General features: G+C 35.6%; 1 protein-coding gene across 2 annotated transcripts in view; it reads right to left on the reverse strand.

The window, feature by feature from the left end:
• UTRN (utrophin) overlaps positions 1 to 20,990 on the reverse strand; it is a 341,691-nt gene that overhangs the window by 13,437 nt on the left and 307,264 nt on the right. For both annotated transcript variants that reach the window (XM_054514244.1, XM_036379859.2), the window contains 6 exons: positions 19,792 to 19,903; positions 13,310 to 13,446; positions 11,653 to 11,691; positions 11,339 to 11,404; positions 7,871 to 7,936; positions 198 to 356 (listed from right to left, as the gene is read on the reverse strand). In XM_054514244.1, the coding sequence (XP_054370219.1) occupies positions 198 to 356; positions 7,871 to 7,936; positions 11,339 to 11,404; positions 11,653 to 11,691; positions 13,310 to 13,446; positions 19,792 to 19,903 (579 nt within the window). The remainder of the gene's footprint in view (positions 1 to 197; positions 357 to 7,870; positions 7,937 to 11,338; positions 11,405 to 11,652; positions 11,692 to 13,309; positions 13,447 to 19,791; positions 19,904 to 20,990) is intronic.

Consider the following 20,990-nt stretch of genomic DNA (forward strand, 5'->3'; position numbering starts at 1 on the left):
AATTTATTTCTTCACAGACAACTCCCTCTTCTAAAAGAGCCAGCCTATGCACAATATCTGCCTTGATTGTGGATTGTTGTTTGGGGTTTTTTTGCTAAAATCATAACTTCTAGGTCTTTCTCATCTTCAACATAGTACATGCATAGCTCAAACAAAACAAAATGACAATTCAGACACCAGTATGATGATTATGAGACCTTTGCTCTTCCTCAAGGTCAGCAATGATACGCTCCAACTCTCCCCGCTCTTCCTTCTCCACTGACTTGAGTATCTGAGCAGGACTCTGTGGCTGACTCATGGGTGACTCTCCTCCCAGCGTCTGACAATACTGCTGGATAAGGGCATGCTCATCCTCTCTGAAACAATAAAACAACACAGATAAAGACAGAGCAGTAAAACATTTATTATGTGTGCAAATATCTCTATCAAGCTGAGGGATTTTGTTTGTTTATGGAAAAAGACTAAGCGTGAAGAAGAAATTAAGCCTGAAAAACATACTCAAAGGAAACCATAAAAACATACAATGCACAGGAAAAAAAAAAAGATTAATCTATAGTAAAGGATCAGTTTAATCTATGCATAAGAATAAATGCTGCAAGTGGTTTAAAAAGAAAGAATGAAAACAAGAATCAGTGGTTTGAAAAGAAATAATGAAAACAAGAATCAGCAATCAAAGACGACTGATTTGAAATGCCTTAAATAAAACAAGCATCTTCTAGATTCATTTTTTAACAATATGTGACAGTTTTGAAATTTTTAGGAGATAATTTTGGTTTGCTCAATTTACCTGATAAGATTAGAGAACAAAAAGTCCCATTAAAATTGGAGAAAAAGTTCCATTTTTATTCCCCCATTTTGATATACACATACAAGACCTTGAAATTCTGCATTTGTAGTAGATTTCCTCTTAGAGGTTCAGGGACAGAAATAACCTATAGCACTGTCCTCCTCCTGACTCACATGAAATTACCTTCTGGTAAGGAGATACAGAAGTCCTGACACTTTCAATTATGCTTTAATACTCAAATGAATTTGGTTTTGTACAGATGTGCCTTACTTTCCAAGTTGCTGGCTTTTCTCCATAAATAAAGTCAGATGGATAGAAAGTGAAAGACACCACATCTACAACCAGTTTACTTGCTTGGTCCCTCAAGAAGGATGAATCAACAACAGAAAAACATATACTGTTCATTTTTAAGAGAGAGGTGGCTGCAGCAGTAAAAATGATGAAAAAATCCCTCCTTAAATTATTTCCTTTAACTGACTACAAACCAGATACCGCACACATTATGATATCAGGAAGTATTGGCACAAACTTTACCTTAAAGATCTCCTACAGTTAAAGCATGGTCAGAGCAGAGTGGCACACACATTGGCAGTATATACACACATATTCAGGTATTATTTAGAAAAGAGACTTTTTCACATTAAAAATATTTTACATGCTAACATTTTACCTCCTATTGTTGGAAACTAGCAGCTGCAAATTCTGCTATCCACTGGTTATAAAATGAAAAGCATCGCAAAATCAGAAGTTCACTATATGCAAAGAATTTATTTTCCAAATAAAAGTGTAATGGAGATTTTCAGGAGCCTTTTAAAAATTTCCTGACAGTCAATTTAACATCTTTCATCACAGAATTTCCAAATGTACTGTCTCATTTGAATGAATAGTAAAACCAGTTATTAAGAAAAGTATACTCTGGAAGAAACAGCAGTTATTTCTGTAGTGAGAAATAGTTTATAAATAAATGCATGTAAAAGTGAAAATCATGAGGTGTCTTATGGGAGATGCATATGGATTGGAGTGTACATCAGAAATAAGTTCGAACTCTTGGGACAAAAGTAGAAAATGTTCATGACAGGAACAGATGAAAGTTGCATAAATACTGTTTGTGAAATGAAAAACCTTACTTTATCCTGTTAAAGTACCATTAGCTCAGTATATCAATTTAAAAGCATCATCAGTATTAGAAACAAGATGAAAAGGCCAAAGATTTAATAAATCCTGATTCCTGGTGTGTCTCTCTTGGAAAAGTACTTCTATCATTTAGCAAAATGATTGGGTTCTCTGTAGTACTGCCTAAGACAAAATTTGTACTGAAGACTAATCTCATGGTAGAACAGCACCAAATTATTTCTTCCCAAGGATAACTATTCACTATCTACCCAAAGCTATCATGTGGCCTTCTACTTCCCAACCCATCATCAAGACTTGAAAATTTAGACTTGGGCAATCCAAGAAATATACATCAAGTAAGACTCTGCCTGCTGAAAAAAAAATCCAAACAAGAAAATATATAGCCTGTGGCAGTTCTGTCCACTGATGAAAAACCTAATTATTGAGTTTTGCTCTTAAAAATGAGTAGAAAGTTTAAAGAAAATAATGTACATTCACTTATTTCTTAGCTGTCTTGGCTGTTATCAGTACAGACATGACAATATGGATCTTCCCTGCAAATGAATAAATTTAATGAATTTTTTATTAAATACATATATAGAGAGAGAATTAAATGTAATTGGGGTTGCATGTACATTTAAGTCCTTAAAAAATAGTGACATCCAAGAGTGCTAGCTGAAAAAGAAACAGAAACAAACAGATCAGTGTTTCTTTCCCCCTGTTATCTACAAAACAAAACAAACAAACAAAAAAGGCTTTTACTGCTTTATCTTCTTCACTACTTGAGTGATCTCAGGGAAATTCATAATCACTATTGTTTTTCATTAATACTTCAATGTCTACTTGAAATTAAAACAAAGGCTAGTGCAGTTAATGGAGTTTGGATCAGGTCCCAATGTGATAATTAAAACCTCATTGTACTTCTATACCCTTTAGTCATCCTGACAAAAATACCCTACTCCTTTTAACAAAATTTTTACCAAAGTGATGTAACCCCTCTGGAGGCTCCAAACAGCCCTGCAAAATGTGCAGAGTACCCTGGGACTGAAATGGCCACAGCGAGCCAAGAGTGACAGCAACTCAATGTCACCCCCTGGGCGAGCACAGAAACAGAGTTAAAGCGGGCAGGTGAGAGAACACAGCTTTATCAGCTGGGCTTCAAAACTCTGTTTACATGTGAATTTCAGTGATACTGTGTGACCACACATACAGCCTTCTTTTGTGCAAGGGTGTTGATGATGTTAGAAAATGTTTACTTGATCTAGTTTAGTCTGGTTATTTTCATTAGGCATCAAAAAGTTGCTATCTATGCTTTGAAATGGTGAAATAGTTTATAAACAAAATTTAGGACACCTAAACAGAATCTTTTTAAAAATAAGGCTCCATGAAGCTGGATTTATTATATTTATTGTCAGTTGTTAAACATGAGAATCTGTCAAGATTTTGCATTAGGTGTAACCTCAATTTTTAATGAAACTTATAGAGGCTTTTAAAAAAGAGTTTGCACAATGAGTTTACAATACAATAAATGCTTATATACTATATTGTGGTCCAGTAGATGAGATCAACACAGCCAAATACAGCTAATTTTATATTTTAGTCTCAAAGTTATTCAGTCTAGAAAAAGCTTCATTTCCCTTCTCTCCCACTGGTTCAGAGCCTCAGAAAGCCTACTGGAGAGGCTGTGAATATTGATTGCTCTTTTTTTAGGCATCACACATTGCAACTGACAGCATGCTTTCCTCACAGGCACTTGATAAAGGAAGTCTTCTGAAGCAAAACTGTATTTTCACCATGTTTTCTACCTTTGGTCTGTCTTGCAAAATTACTAGTTTGAAAAAACACAATCTTGAACCTGAACCAACAAACCTCATAACTTTAATTAGGATAGATTCATTAGTTGCACAGTAGTCCCAGGACAGGGCTTCAAATGACCTGCAACATAAGGTCATTGTTCTATGCCAGGCAAATACTTTCATTTGGAGAATCTGGGACATAGTTCTGTTGAAGTGGTAGGAGAGGGTGATCAGCAATCAAAATAAAAGCATCATGTAAAATTTAATTGCTCATTCTTCCTGGTTGTTTTATTGAATACCCTGTGTGCTTTGAGGAACAACTAGAAGTACACAAAGTCCTTTGACAGTAGAGGCTGCAGTTTCTATTCTGCATTTCACCATAGTAAAAAGCAGCAAACGAGACATCTCAGAAGGTCAGACTTGAAAGAAGTACATCTCAGAGGAAAAGAACACCCCAACAAAGAAACCCAGGGAAAACAGCCTTTGAAGGATCCTATTCTCTTTATGGACATATATTTTCAAGATGTCTATTCCAAAACATGCATTGTGCATAGAGGAAGCAAGAGGCAAATAAAGCTGCATATAACCTCTGTTTTATTTGACTATGTTGTAGGAAGAAAATATAGATTTCTTGACCATCACTTTTCATCAGTGCATTATTTTATCTGATTTAGAAAACTGCTAAATTTGATTTAAGATAGGAAGATGTGGCTATTTGTGAACTTGCCTCATTAACAATTGTAATTTTTGCTGTAGCTCTCATACTAAGCACCATGTGTTCTAGTCCAAATAAAGTGTACATCGACATACTGATGCTATGAGACATACTAGAATAAGGATGCAAAAGGTACTCAAAAATACTTTATCTAATTTACTTGGTCTTCTCCTAATTTTACCATCTCATGAAATGAGTTTCTCCTTGTGACAAGATACCTTTTAACCCCTTACATCATGTCACAGTATTCAGTTATTGTGTACTGGGGCTCCAGTTTGACTTACACCACATTAAGAAGCAGTGCCAGGTAAAAGTATCAATGACCTTCACTTCTGAACCTGTTCCTACTTTTGAAACTGAGTGCAGAGTCCCCTAACAAATAAAATTTCAGATATGCTCCAACTCTGCCTTAAGATGAGTGTGAAATAGCATCAACAATGTCGTGGACATGAAGATAACTGCTAGTAAAGGCACAAACCAGAAACAGCTATTAAGTCTCTGCATTTTTTCTGAAAGTATTTATATTATGCCCACTGCAATTCACTTCAGTATGGGCTGGTTAGGATAGTTCATACGTTACAGGAATAGGAGAGTTAGACTCTTGTCCTATTTCTCTAACAATTTTTATTTTCATTCTAATACAATTTGATAATGATTTATCAAATTGTGAGGCATGGTTTTCTGTTAGGAACACTATTTATCATTCCTTGTTGTAAAGACTTAATTTTCTCCTTACGCTCATCTTAATTTGTGGATAGGTAAGTCTGCTTTAGAGAGAGAGATGCTTTTGTATGAATTAAAGCCAAATAAAATTCATCACAACATTCTAGCCTAAACATTTAGAACTGTGTAATGTCAGGAGAAGATGAAATGAAGGGAAAACGGGAAAACATTTCTATTCAGTGTATTTGTACCAGAAAATTCATGCATGAGAGCATTAGAATGGTTTTAAAGAAGCTGGGCACACTACAGTAGAGACCATGCCTTTTTTTTTTTTTGCTATTTACAACTATTTTTCTGATTAAGGAAAAAGCATTTTTTAATGGACTTCACATATCTTTTGAAAAGGGGAGTATTGGAAAGGCTTAGTCAGAGAGATAAAAGTCACAATGACACTCAAGAAAACAGGTTAGTTAAAACCCAAGAATTATCTTTGATGAGTGCTTTCTTAATCAAATGGCATATTGCAAAATGCTCTTGAAAATAAACTCATTATGTTTAACTAAGAGCAGAAGTTCTCTTATTCAAATGTAGATGACTTCTTACACATAATCTCTGAAGCATGAAGGATGTTAAAAGTATTGTGAACTTGATAAGACCAAAGAAGTAACTTTCAAAATCAAGTGCAACACTGCCTCTGTTCTATTTTCACATTAAACTGAGGGACTCTTCAGGACCGATAAAAATAAGATCATGAAGCAGAAATCCAATTATGAGAAGCAAAGAATTTGATTTCCAAATTAATAATTGTTTCCTGAATGTTTGAAATAATACTGTAAAAAAAAAAAAAAAAGCAGCTTGGCTCAGAGCTCTACATCTAAACTGAAAAAACATGTATTCACATTTTAAATTGCTCCTTTGAATCCTATCCATATAAGAATGGTTAAACCATCCCCATTTCTATGTTAAGAGGCATTTAAAAATATAAGTTTGAACTATAATCCTAAACTCCCAATGTTTCAGCAATTTCTGATCCAAACTGGGATACAAACTTCATAGCTCTGTAGTTCCCTGGAAAAACCTCTCCATCAAGAAGGGCTGTCAAGCACTGGAACAGGTAGCCCAGGGCAGTGGTTTGAGTCACCATCACTGGAGGCATTTAGGGGAGGTAGATGTGGCACTCGGGAACATGGTTTAGTGGTGGACTTGGACAGTTGGATCAGTGGTCTTAAAGGTCTTTTCCAACCTAAATGATTCTATGAATATAGTTTAAACTTTAAACCACAGGTCTTCAGAATTTTGAGTACTTCAGTACTTAATGAGAGCATGCATTGTAATCTGCAAATAAAACAGAAGGTGCCATTGTGTACAGGGTAACTTTCTTGCCCATATTTTGTTTGTGTAACAGTCCCCTGACTGAGACCCAAATTCAGAGGTCCCTCTCACTTGTTGGTACACAAGCTTTCCATCTTGATTTTTTTTTCTAAGGAAAAGGAATGCAGGGAAATTGCTTTAAAATCAACAGCTGATTTACCAGTAAAAATCAAGCACACACCCTGCTTTTCACCATTGGGATGGATGGTTGTTTTGTCTTTGTATCTGAGTAGACTCATTAATCTCAAAATACACAACTCAAGTGTATGAGCATTTAGCTGCCTTCAAGTTTGCAGCTTTCCTGCCAAATGACAGTATGTTTGCTCTTCTTTTTTTGTGGAAGAGAAATCAAAAGGGAATATTTTGGCTGCACTTCTCTCACTGGTGAGTGTGCCAATGACAGAAACACATTAAAACAGTTCGCATGAAAAAGTTTTATTTGGTATGTAAATAGAGTTAATTAATCACGAAAGAGGCAACATTTAAAGGGGGTCACATGTGCTTCTTTCAAGCAAAGTATTTTAAATTTCAAATTGTTAATAGTGTACTACCTACCTACAGATAGAATAATTTCATTATTAAATTTTAAAACAGTAAATGAAAGTATTATTGAGACCTACAGTATTTTTAAACTAAAGCTGAACAAGAACAATTTCAGTTTTCCTCTTTAAAAAGGCTGACGGTATTTGTTAATAACTTAGAAGGGGCAGAGTCCTACAATGCTGATTTAATCAACTGAACTGATAATAAAGTGAGGTTAAAAAATTTGTTTCTACATTAAAAAAAAATTATTTAATCCATCAGCAATTCAAGGGGTTCTATGTTTTCCAAGCATAGAACCAATGCATTTTAATTAGTTTTTACAATAGAGATGACACATAATTAAAAAAAAAAAAAGAGAAAATTGGTAAAACTAATGTTGGACTATGTTTATTACAGGACAATTCCAGGTACAAACAGATGCTGTTTCAGCAGCCAGAAAATTGAAATATAAACAAGAAGCAGCAATACTGTTCTCACTTAGAAGAATCTTCAAAGTATAGATGATTTTTTATTTTAATAAGAAAGTTGTCTAGGGTCTAGCAAAAGCCTAGAAAAGGATTATTTTATTTTATACTATGATAAAAGCAGAAAAGGAATACAAAGTAGAAGGCACAGAGCTGCAGGCCTTTTAGGAGTGACATGAAATATGCCCCCTTTTGAAGCAGAATGGCTGACAAACACAGAGTTCCCACACACCATCAAGTGAACATCACCAATTTCTACAACTGGTGCTTGGGATAATTAAACTTATGGAGACATCCTTGGGCTCATACATATTAGCTGCTCTCACTGGCACTAAATCCTGTGTTAGAACTGCTGAAGATTTTAGCATGAACCTATAACCAAAGCTCCTGAGAGGCACAGTGAGTCTGAGTTACTTACACGCTTCCTGTGGTGGAGCTGCTGTCCATGAGGAAGGAGCCATTGGTCCTTTCCATCTGTGCAAGCCTGAAAAGGAAAGACCATGGCTTTCAGACAACATGCTGCACAATTTAAACAGTGGCAGTGGGAAAATCAATTTTACTTAGAAACAGCTCAGATATGGCAATCTTTCTATACATGATTAGGAATAAACTCCTAGATTTTGTGATGAAAACCTATAATTCAGAGGACTTTTATGAGAAACTTGTGCTATCATTAATTAATTCTACTTGCCAAACAGCAACAAAAAAGTGTATTTTCTCCCTCTATCATAATTATCATTAGCATCACCACAACTCGCATAGCAAAATTAGTTAAAGAGATGTTTTCACAGATGGTTTTCTTTTTGAATTTTCTAAAGCTGGACTAACAAAAGAGGATGAATCCTTTTTAAATATAGAACATGCAACATCTGAAATTATACTCGGCAAATAATACCACACTGTGGACAGACAAGTCCTGTGAAACACCACAAAAAGCAGTATAATTGCAGGGAATCGTTGCCTACACTTCCTCATTTTGGAAGCAATTAATCTAAAAAGACCAGATTATTCAACTGTATATACAAGGTCACACAGTTCTTTAAAATCAAAGCAGAAACTTTCTATCTGTTCAGGTATACAGGAAAGATGTACCTTATGTATAAAAGAGATGTACATAAAAATTTAGCAACACTTAATGCTCTACACATATATTCAACTGTACCAAACAAGGCTATTTCCTTTACTATAAAGATATCTTAATTAGTGCATTATGCATTACTATAGACATCTTCAAACTTCCTTTTGAAAGGAGTGTGCAAGGCTCTAAAGAACAGGGAACTCTGGTGACTTCTTTTAGAATGGAGCAACTTTGCCCTTCTCTACATTTGTTACTATTCCTGAGGTCAAAGATGAGGAATAAATGAAGGCACACACTGAATGTCAACTTGATTGTCTATTCCACCTTGGCTGGATTGGGACATTGTGCTCCACATCTCCCCTGAAGGGAAGAGAATCTCTGAAGTGACTCAGGACAAATCAGATCATCTCTGCTCTAGGACATCTCAAACAAATCTAGTTCACAGTGAGCAACATGCTTACAAGTCACCTTTATAAAGCTGCTAAACTCAGCATCTTTAAATCTTTTGATGAAACATAATTCTAGAAATTAATCTTGACAGTTCCTTTGTCACACAGGGAAGTAGTACAATCCCCATTACTTTCAAGAGAGAAGGGCCTGCCCTGAATCCCTTAGTGAGTAACAGATATTTCAACTCACAAATGCAGATTACACCGATATCGTCACATTTAGGATTCCCATCAGTAATGAGTATTTGCCTGAGATACTATATGGAGCCAGCAGATGGCCCTAATCAGGGAGCACAGAGAGACAGGGAAGGGACCCTAGAGTAGCAAAAAGCCTTCAGGGTATGATAGAATCTGAAAGCTGAGGAAGGAAATTAGAAGCAACTCAGAGGTGACACAGTACAAGAACAGGGAGATGGTACCTCATTCCAGGCAGGGGATTTTGTGAACAGAAAAGTGGGAGTTGAATGTTCTCCAACCAGAGACAGTGAAGGCTTTAAGCCCTCTGTTTCTGCTGGGCACTGTCTCATTAGGGAAGCCCTGAAAATATTTCTTTAAAGATGCTTAGCTGAAAAGACTAGGACAATAAAAACGATTTACTATTTTATATATAACATATAATTAACAGATTCAACTAGAAAGGACACAATAAAAATTATATGAAAGACACAGAATTATGTCTTTTTCTAGATTTTATTACTAGAAGAAAAATAATCCTGAGTAGTTTTAGACAGATTCCCTATGAGGCAATTAGTAGTAAATTATCAATTTTGCTAAGCAATGTTGGCACATAACAGGAACAGATTTAGGTTTGTATCCTGAATGATAATTCAGAACTGCACAGTCCATCTTCAGCTAATCTCATCCTAAGCAGAACTGGTAAGAGGTGAGGGGGAGGAGAGGGAAAGCAGGTATTGCACACCTAGTATCGCCACTGATCCTTAATGACAGTCCAGATTTTGAGCTTCATCTGGATACAAAAAGCCACAGCATTGTGGCACCATAGGCTGAAAAGAGGACACAGGTAGACAGAAAATTCTTCCATCTCTCTAGAGAAATTTGTCTGTTCAGGGGTTTTAATTAATTACAACATGGCCTAAGTTATAGATTCAAAGAAATGTTGGGTGATTAATATGAATGACATGTTTTAAATAACCAAAAGCTCTGTAATAACTTTGTAAGTCATTTTGCTATACTACTAATGAAGCATGAAAATATTTGCTGTTGGGAGACAAAAAAAAAAATAGGCTGACTGTGGGTAGCCCTTCACCTTGATTTCCTGCCCTATTCCTATTTTCTCTTACTGCATAGATCAAGTGCAGCATATCCTAGGCATTTTAAAAAAACTGGTCTGAAGAATTTTAAGTTGCCCATAAATTAGAATGCTATTAATTTAAACATGCACTCTGAATTTTTATTCAAAGAAATAAAAAAAGTTAAAATGGCTTTTCAGTTGTGGAGATCAGATACAAGAACAAAACCACCCAAAGAAAAACCTAGTCAGTTCCCATGGTAGTTATTTTTGAGAGGGTGTCTCTGGTTAGTATTTCACCATCATCATGCCCTTAACTCCAGATGAGAGAAATGGCCTTGAGTGGTGCCAGGGGAGGTTTAGGTTAGATATTACAAAAAGTTTCTTCTGTGAAAAGCTGGTCTGGTATTGGAATAGGCTGCCCAAGAAAGAGTTGGAACCACCTTCCCTGGAAGTGCTCAAAAGGCACGTGGGAGAGGCACTTGGGGACATTGTTTAGTGGTGAACACAGTCATGCTGAATTAATGGCTGGTCTTGATGATTTTAGAGGTCTGTTCCTGCCTTAATGATTCTGTGATCACCAGCTCTGAATGTACAGAAGTTAGTTAACAAAACACAGACATTGAGATGGACTTGGCATAACAGATATTTTATCATAGCAGGACTAGGGTGACCCCACAAAAGCCACAACATAAAACATCAGTAATTGCAACCTATTCTGCTAAAAGCCAACAGTAATGCAGAGTGTCAGCCTATCACAGAAGAAAAAAAAAACCCTGGCTCTAATACCCTCCTGGGAAAACCTATATATAGAACATGTTCTGTTTATTTCAAAGGTTAAAAATTAAGAAAGAAACCAATGATGACACATTTTAGAAATAACGCAATTTTGCAGCAGCTTCCACTCTGTATCAGAGATGATAGATTCAACACATATATTTTACTTTTAATATGATCATAATAAGAACCTGATGATTTAAGAAGCAAATCTTGTAAGCACAGAGAAAGATATATTTTTAAAAAATAATATCTAACCAGTAGTGTGCATTAAAAACTGCAGGAATCAACCACAAAATGCAACGGACTAGTGAGAAACCACGTCTCTCTTACCTAGTAGCATACTGTTCTATCCTGGAGTGTGTGTCATCATGAAACAGCTGTGGAGACTGGGAAGGACTAATTTAAAAATAATAATAAAAAAAATTAGCGGTGTCTAAAGCAATTCATGATATAGAGAACATTATTTTTAAATCAAGTTAGACTGATGACAAATAAATACATGCACTATATTCCCAAGGGCGTTATTGCTTTGGGTCAGCTGTGCCCTATAGTCCCATTCAGGGACATCAGATTAGCTGCAACTGAGCTAAAAGAAATCAACTGGCAAATGAGGCTTTCCAGATAAAGGGGTTCTGCATACTCACTCATATTGCTCTGGCCACATACTGATGAGAGTGATAGGACTGTAAGGAAGACACAAAAAAAAGAAGAAAAAAGAGAGAGAGAAAGAATTAAACTATGAAGCAAAAACTTAAGTACTTATTTAAGCAAGAAAAAGCTGGAGAAACACAAAATACTTTAAACAGCAACCCACCCTGAACAAGTAACAATTGATGTAGAGAAGTGACATCAACAAATACTGCCACTTGTCACGGAGAGGCAGAAGACTGACCTACATACTTAATTTTGTTACATAAAAATCAATTTAAAGAAAAATCCAAATCATGTTATTGATTGAACTGCAGTTCATAAACCATAATCAATTCATTTAAACTCTGCTCAAGTACTGGAACTTCATTTTAAAGCAAACAATAAAATGTATTAAAAAAAAGTGGGGTGCAAAACCCCACCAATAAACCTCCCCCATAAGTCACAGTTATCAATGCTTCTTTTCCTTAGGCATGAAAATAATGAGGTCAATACATATTGTATTACATTCTCACACTTGAATAACTATAAGAGTTTTTTATTTTCTTTAATTTTTTTTTATTGGCAGGAACGTATTACTGAGTTTTGCCACCTGCAGGGCAGAGAGCCAATACCAAGAGTTTTCTCAGCATGGTGCTGACAATTTATCTGTATATTTCCCACATGACTGGACCAACAGAATTTTATTCTGACCTGTGATTATAGTTTTATCATTCCATTTTCTGGCAGCATTGGCAAACTTCCACCACATTAAAGCAGCTTTGCTTTCCTGCGTTGGTGGTAGCTGAAGACTGCCCTGGTAGGCAACATTTGAATGTTCATTGCTTCCTTAGAAGCCAGACTATCAATCAGACAGTTTTCAGATTACTTCCTCCTGTCTCTTAAACTGCTAATGAGAAGGTTTTGTTTACTTATTGCAAATGAAAGGCACAGCCCTACAGTCATGAAAGCCCTCAGACTGTGGGCACTGGCACTGAGCTGCTGCGTGGATGCAGAGCATCTTTGCTGAAGCCTCGCATGGGCTGTTGCTATGTTGTGTTCAGACAGTGCAGCAATGCCACAGACTCCAGGATGTGAGGGACAGTCAAGCCATGATACTAATTCTAGCACCCTGTCAACACATCTTAATTTTTGCTCTTGTAAGAGTGTCTTTTGCTGACAACTGCCAAGTGAGTAAATAAAGTAGAGCACTTCTGTCAGCGCCATAAATAATACCATGGAGACACTAAGAGTGCTCTCTCTGATTAGGCCACCAATATTTCTGAAGCCTGTAGGACCCTAATTAACTCAAAAATTTCTAATTCCAGGAATTTTGGCATATTCAAATAAGCAGTGCAGTTCCAAAAACCCAGTCTCCTCAAAAGTATTCTCTGTAAAACAGCTATTCAGCCCCGTCCAAAATTACCTGCTTTGTCCATTACCATGGACATTGTAAAGTCCATGGCTTTATAATACAATGCTGATAAAAATCTAAGCATAAAATATGTTACTTTCAAAAATAATAGAGAAGATCTGCAAATAATGTGAAACAGTACAGAATAATATAGCACAAGGCTCTGCAATTGTTGTTGGCTTTTTTTGAGTTTCAGCTTTTTGTTTCTGATGGAACAGGCCAGTGACCCCAGGAGGCACTGCTCTATAAACCAAGCTTACGTCTCCAGGTTGTCACCCTCCAACACTGTTTGCACAGGTAAGTAGCCAAGCCGGGGATGCTTTGCAAAATACTTCTTGGACCGGAATTTATTCTTCAGCACCTTCGTGAAGTCCCGCACATCTTCTCCAGATGTTGTCTTTAAAAAAAAAATAAATTCAACATTGCTAAATAGTACTGATTTAATGTCAATATTATTGATTATTATTGATTAATACTGCTGGTGCTGTTCTGAAAAGAATACAAGGAAGAACCTTAAAATTTCAGTTACACTATAATTGCCTTTTAGTGTCCTGAGATATGGTACAATAATAATGCTAAGGCACCATTTTCTACTGGAAAATAATAGCAAGACTTCAAATTCCCAGCAATAAATGCATCTACCAATTACTTTATAGATTAGAAAAAAATTGATACATGTTCAAGTCTTAAGCTAAACATTTATATCTAGTCTTGAAAACCACAAAAATTTAATTTTTGAGAAAAATTTAAAAAGAGAAAAAATAAATTGGTAAGACATAGCCCTCACTGCCTCCCATTCTAGACCTACAATGGAAAATTCTACCACAAGATGGGAATGGTATGTGCTAAACCATTCTCTGCTGCAATAGCCAAGATTTTCATAAACATTTTCTCCAGTTCTCTTCCAAATCTCTTCCTATAGGATTCTGCCACTACCTTTAGTATTTCAGAGTCAAAAATGATGAAGTGGTGGCCAGTGTACAGGCACTGTTCAAAAGCACAAGCAGGCCTGATAAGAATAATTAGTGCCTGAGTAACAAACTCAGACTGATTCAGTGGTCTCCTTACTACCACAGAGTAAGATTAGGATATAAATTAGCCACAAGATTCTAAAAGTCTAATTTACAAGTTAAAATCAACATTTTCCATCCCTCCCAGCAGCTTTTTTACTGGTTCTGACTGATGCAGCCTCTTCCAAAACTAGTAAGTGCTTAACCCCATCCCTCTTTGCTCCTTCCCTGCCCACCACCCTATCCTGGGACCAAAATTAAAATTTATTCAACTGCTTTTAAAAATCCCTTTAACTGGTGATAATCACAGCAATAGTGGCAGCACAACTTTGGTAATACTATTCAGCTAACTTCTACTACAAAAGCAGGGATACATACAGGCATAAAATACAAGGCAAAAATGGCAATAAAGAGATCTGCAGGAGGAACAATAGTATACAGTCTGCCTTTAAAGTGTATGTGCTCAGACTGGGCTGAGTATTTCAACAGAACATCCCCTTCCAGCTGGTACTATGGAGCATTTTCTCTTGCAACTCCAGTAAAGAAAACATGACCATTCACCTCCAGAAATACCTGAAGATTTGCAACAGCTTTTACAGACATCCAGGCCAGACTGTAACAAACTACAAATTGCATTCCTGTACCCTCTGCTTTGGGAGAAGCCTGTCAGCATCAAAGGATGCCAAAGCCAATGGACAACCATGTGGAAAATAGACAGGAAGGCTTCAGTTTTGTCATCATTTTCCTGAAGTACTACCAAGAGGCCTAGAGGCAGGTCAGGCAAACTATTCTCTGCTGTCAAAACCTAAAAATATTTCTGTATTCATCTAGATATCTTAATGTATGTATAATATATGCAGTTACAGACTCTGTAATGCATTTCAGATGAGCAATAGAAATAGTAAAACAAACTGGCATTGATAGGAGCTTCTCATATGCGGCATTAAAAAGTACCCAACAGAGTAAATTTGTGACCAAGGGCTGTTTGAACCCCTGAATTTTAATAAAAAAAGTGAATCCAGGGAGGGTTCACAAAATCGTTCACAAAAAGCATCTCTCCAACCACTGCACCATCCAAAGAAGGAACATGAGGCTGTGCAAAGGGCTGCTCACTCTCATGCAACAGTAACTCCAACAGATGGAACTCTGCCCCAAGGCCAAGGAATGAAAATTTTAATACCTACACATTGTAGAAATAAATGTCTACTGAGCTGCCAAAATTTTTCCTCTGGTGTATTCTTTATTTGGTATGACAACCTGATTCTCAGAAAGAGGACTAATATGACTGTGTACTGACTGAGCACTGCAAATACTAACAAGTGAAATTTGAGCAGATTTGAAAGAACTATTTTAACTTACATACAAATAAGGTGCAATTCTAAAAAATGGGTCTTTTTTTTCTTTTGGGCATATAACCACAAAATACAATCCAGTCCAAAATCATGCCAAGGGAGATGTACCAAAACACTTTCCTCTAAAAAAAGAATAGCCAGGAACCGTTGTGTAGAATCTATCTTCTAAATTAAAACTAGCAGGTACCTTGTACGCTTGCTTACATCATGACATCTTGGCTATTTCCACACAAATCAATACTACAAATAGCACTATTGCTTCAGACCTACTTCAAAAGCAAAGAAAAAATACTTTCCTTCACTGAAAATTCAGTCAAAAGACCATGCCTTCAAACTGAATTTAAAATCTCAGTTCTTAGAGCAAGACAAAGTTCAGGAAGAAATATTTTATATCCATGGCTGCCATACCCAACTAAAAACATCATAACAATTGACAAACTGGCATCAGTGCTCTTCAATACACCAGCCAGGCACAAATAGAGTTATAAGCAACAAACTAAGATACAATTATTTGTAATCCAATAAAAATTGAAGAAACCAGGAAAGCAGTGGAAAAAAAAAATGAGCATGGTGAAATACATTTTCTATACATATCTTAAAAACCCAGTTGGTGTCTGCTTTCAGTATATTGGAAATAGAACAAGTATTCATTGGTAAAAGAGCAGTACCAAGATTGTAATAAACTAATTGTAGAGCTCTAAATTACATAACATATAATATAAAAATTACAATAAATATGTGAAAATTAATAAATAGTATAGAATATTTATAATACATATATATTTAATTTTATTTATTTCTCAGTAATGTCTTTTTCAAATGGAAGCCCACATTCTTATTCCTTTCACTGCATCTAGCTATGTAAAAGGACGAGTCAAAACCTAAGTCATCATTCTCTTAATTACATTTATTATAGCTAACACAAAACCAATTAGCTGTTTTAATACACACAGAGAAACTGATTCCCAGAAGAGATGTGAACCTCCCTAAAGTATGCTGTCATTATGCACAACCACATTAATATAACACAAGTGCCACTACTGAGAGGATTTCCAATTCAAAAAAATCTAAAAATAAACTGTGTAGGTAGTTATACAGGACTACTCTCAAATTAGATGCTAGGAAAATCTGACAATATTTTTACACATCCGTGTAAAATTTTACATTAAAATTCTTATTTCCCCATCTTTTCTGACAAAGATTATGTAAAGGTGAAAAATAAATGAGAATAATTTTGCATTTCTACTACCTAAGAGAGAATTATGTTTTCAGATGCTTCTCACACCTATCTCTAAATCCTGGATGAAAGAAGAGACATAACTGAATCATTATTAAAATGATTTTTTTTCCCCCAGCATCAAGAAAACTAAATTGCAAGCTAGGACAAATGCAAAATGGCATTACAGATTAGAATGCAGTAACTACATATAACTATGAGGAGTAAATGGTCCTAATCTGAAATTATGAAGCAATTCTTACCTAAAGCAAATATCACAAAAGTCATTACAATAGAGAACATATTCTTAAACCCATCCTCCAAATTATTTTAAATTTGGTAAGAACTTACTGTGCTTCTGAGAAATCCCTTTACACCCTACACTGAACCATTCACATGAAGACAATTAAATGGTCTTCCATCCATCTGTGACTAAGCTCCAGTTCTAAATGTCAGCTTAAGTAATGGAAGCATTTTTTTACCTATTTATTGCTAGTATTCTTGATAAAAATGTATTAATATGCATTAGCAGTAAAAAAGGGAAGCTAGATTTTATTAATGCAGTTTGGTGAGTACATGCATTTGTACTCTGCTTTTCAACACTGGCAAAGAAAGCACCATTTTAACATCAACAGCCTTTGAATTTAGTTGAAAAGGCAGAGAAGATGCACCCTTCCTGTTCAAGCTATTTGTACTGTAATATAATGGATTCTAAGGAACAATTCAGTGGTCTTTGGTGCTTTTATTTTATTTCACAGACCCAGGACTATGCTATTTTTCAAGCATTATTCCATTTAAACATATAAGCTATTCTACTAACTGCAAAAAATTTTACAATTCTTGACTACTGTATCACATTTAATGAGTTCAATATGTAGAGAGGATTAGCAACAAATTAGTATACCAACCACAGAGCATTATTACAAATAGCAAGACTAAATAATACAGGATTCTTTTCATGAAATCAAGTCTTTATTCCAGACCTAGACTGGATAAGGCTAGTTAAAATAATTTGCATGTGGGTACTGATTATGGAAGTCTAACAGCATCTAGGTCTGTTCGTATAATGGGTCATTTCTTTTTACAGACATGGAGGTAGCAGAGTACACTTACATCAGGACCCAAATAAAATTCCAGCTCTCATATTCCACTTTCAAATTAACCGGGGTCGCTCTGGACCTCTAATTTTATGCATCACCTGAATTATATGCCATTTCTTTTCTTCTTCTCTACTTAAAACTTCCTCAAGTTCCTTCCTTTTCCCCTTTTTAGACTGGCTTTCCTTCCTTCACTCTGATCAAGAATGTCATTTTACTCCCCTTATTATCCCATAGAGGAGTCACCTCATCCCTCCTATATTTCATGGAAAGAAGGGGCTTTTGCCTTACTCTACCTTATTTTACACATAATATTGCCTCAAAACTACATTTTTTTCTGCAGCAGTAACAGAAATTTTCATTATAATGTAAGCCATCCCGACTTCCAGGAACAGAGACGATTCCAGCCATTTCCAGAATATATTTTCAGTTTGTCAGCCTTCACTTGTAAATGAGATGGCTCATGGTTACACAATGTGAACTTGTTTAACAAGACCTGAAAATTCATCTTAGATATCAAATCTGCTGCTTCAGACAAAACCTGGAATTCATGAGAAAGATAACATAATATTCTAGGGAAAGTACAATATACCACACCAGATGTAATCTGTATTTGACTAACACAACAGGAAGGATATCTTATCCTGCAGACCAGCAGCATAATCTGTTTCAACACTCCTTGCACCTCAATTTCTGAATTTCCTGCATATTATAGACAGTAAAAAAGAGTATTTCTGTTCCACTAGATGAGGTTTATAAGCAGAAAAATAGTGAATTTTTAATGATGTTTAATCATAGACCTCCAAATCCTGAGGTTAGAATAGTCATGTAATAAAATATAATAAACATTAAAACTAGCTGAAAAAAACCAAATCTACTTAAAAAATGTTCTTCAGAGTATTCCCTGACATGCAGATTTATCAATAAAATATTAACATTTGGTTATAGATTTAATGAAAATACATTAATATTACTCATTTTTATTTTCTGACCATAATGAAGTAAAACCACTATTTTACAGAATTTGAATTCCATTACAGAAGACACGCCAGACAGAAAAAGAGAGGGAAAACACAGGTAGTAAGTCCAACAACTACATCAAAAGGGACAAATAATTCAATGAATTTTTGCTACTAGAAGAACACACAGAATTTTGTAACACTATTGAAAATTGGCACTGTTGAATCAGCTCTAGTTACTTTCTGGTCTGAATTTTTCTGAGCATGCAGACCTTTCACCACTGTTGTGTAGAGCACATACAAATTATCCTATTAATTTATTTCTAAGGTAGAATTCTTGACTGCAAACAGCTATCTGATAAAAAAAGCATGAATGGTATTTGTGTGTAGCAACCCAGCCACTCCTTCAGTAAAGAAAGACCCCTAGGAATCTCCTTTAAAAAATTGTGTTTGAAATATCATTAGGAAAATACAGTGTTATAAAATTAATTTTTGTCAGGTACTGCTGGTAAACATCTCACACCATTTCTGGTTAGAAACTATTAATTCTGGGCTTTGGGGTTTTTTTTCAGCTACACATCAACTTTTATATATCCCAGTAAATAGCAATTACACAACAGAATGAAACACAATCTATTTCTAGCCACGTTTTCACAAAGCAAGGAAATGCTGGACCTGAAAACATAGCCCCCTAAAAATATTAATGTGCATTACTAGAATATTAAATACTCTTTGCCATTGGTACAGCAATAGTAAAGGAAGTCCTTTTTCTCTGCCATGCTTTTACCCTTATTGTGTGTGTATATATGTTAGTATACAAGAACAGCAGTTACATTTAATATTCAAGCTTTGTTTTACCAATCAGAAGTGAAGTTTAAGTTCTCTCAGAGATACTGCTGCCCATTTCTATAGAATCCAAACACTCCCTACATAAAATCAGCAAAATCTGAAAAGTTCTTGATACCTCCCAAAGAGAAAAGTAGGAAGACAAATTATATTAAACATATGTAAAATAAATCCTGGCTAGGTAACAAAGACTATGAAAAAATATTTAGACCTCAAATCTGGGTTGTTATCCATTAGAAACACTGAGCAAACTGGTACTCACAGGTATGCAATACTCCACCATTGGATAATGCAATTTATGCCCCTTGGCTGTGCGGCCAGAAAAGAAACAGCTCTGACAGACATCATAGTTGAAATGCTTTAAGCTCCGGTACCTGTGGGGACATTAAACAAAGTGATTAGAGGTTTACTCCTAATTAAGCCTCACAAAGCAAATTACTCTCTGAAATGGGTCACCTGCTTTTAGCAGCAGCAACACAAGGACACAGTGAGTTTGTTGGGATTAGCTGAGAGAGAACTTTGAAGTGTGTGAGTGTGCACAACCAGAACGTGGCACAGCCAGCGCTCATCACGGCTGCAGGCCTAGGGACAGCAGTGCCACTGCAGCAGCTGCAGGGGACACAGCAAACCTGCAGCCCTCTTAGTCCACAGAACCTTCCTACACTACACACCTCACTGGGTATTTAGAAGTTCCTGTCTCCATATCAATATAGAGAGCCATCTGAAATGCATTACAGAGTCTGTAACTGCATATATCAATCACCTGCTGCCCAAGCAGCTTTGATGCAGAAAATCATACAGGCATCAGCTTCACTGATGGACAGGAAAGAATTTATAATTTTAAAGTTTTTACTGACTTTAAACTTCATTGCTTTAGTTTTTCTTTTCCTCTATTTACTATTCATGTGTTATCTCAAAAAAAAAACAAACTTCTATAAACCAGACTGGTTTATTTCAGTTTTTATACTCATCAGTTAAGGTTGGTAAGTAATTTTAGTGCTCAGAAACTCAACACACATTTCAGAAAATTAAATTCTCAAGCATTCATGAATTGTAAGAATAATTTAAAATTCAGCTAAGAAAATACAATGATTTGTTTACTTTTAGTTGATTTTTAAGAGAGTGTATGTATAAATAGGCTAACAAACTTCTACAGTATCCCTTGTACTAAATGTAATCACCAGGAACATGATTGATTTATTTATTTAGACTAAATCAACAGTTCAATTCCAGATTGCACCCACTGTTTCTATGCTATGGTTGTTCTGACTGGATGAGGTTATATCATTTGTATGAAACTAAAATGAGCTAACTGAACCAAATTGAATAGCTACTGAATAGTTAAAGTTTAAATTAAATTGCTTCCTGAGAGCAGTTTTCAGTACCCCACATTTTTCCCCTGTTGAGTTTTATGTTTTGTTTTGCAAGAGAATATGTGTCTATAAATGTAAAAGTTCACTT

This window comes from Molothrus ater, chromosome 3, assembly GCF_012460135.2.
Source record: "Molothrus ater isolate BHLD 08-10-18 breed brown headed cowbird chromosome 3, BPBGC_Mater_1.1, whole genome shotgun sequence".
In the NCBI taxonomy this organism is placed as follows: Eukaryota; Metazoa; Chordata; class Aves; order Passeriformes; family Icteridae; genus Molothrus; species Molothrus ater.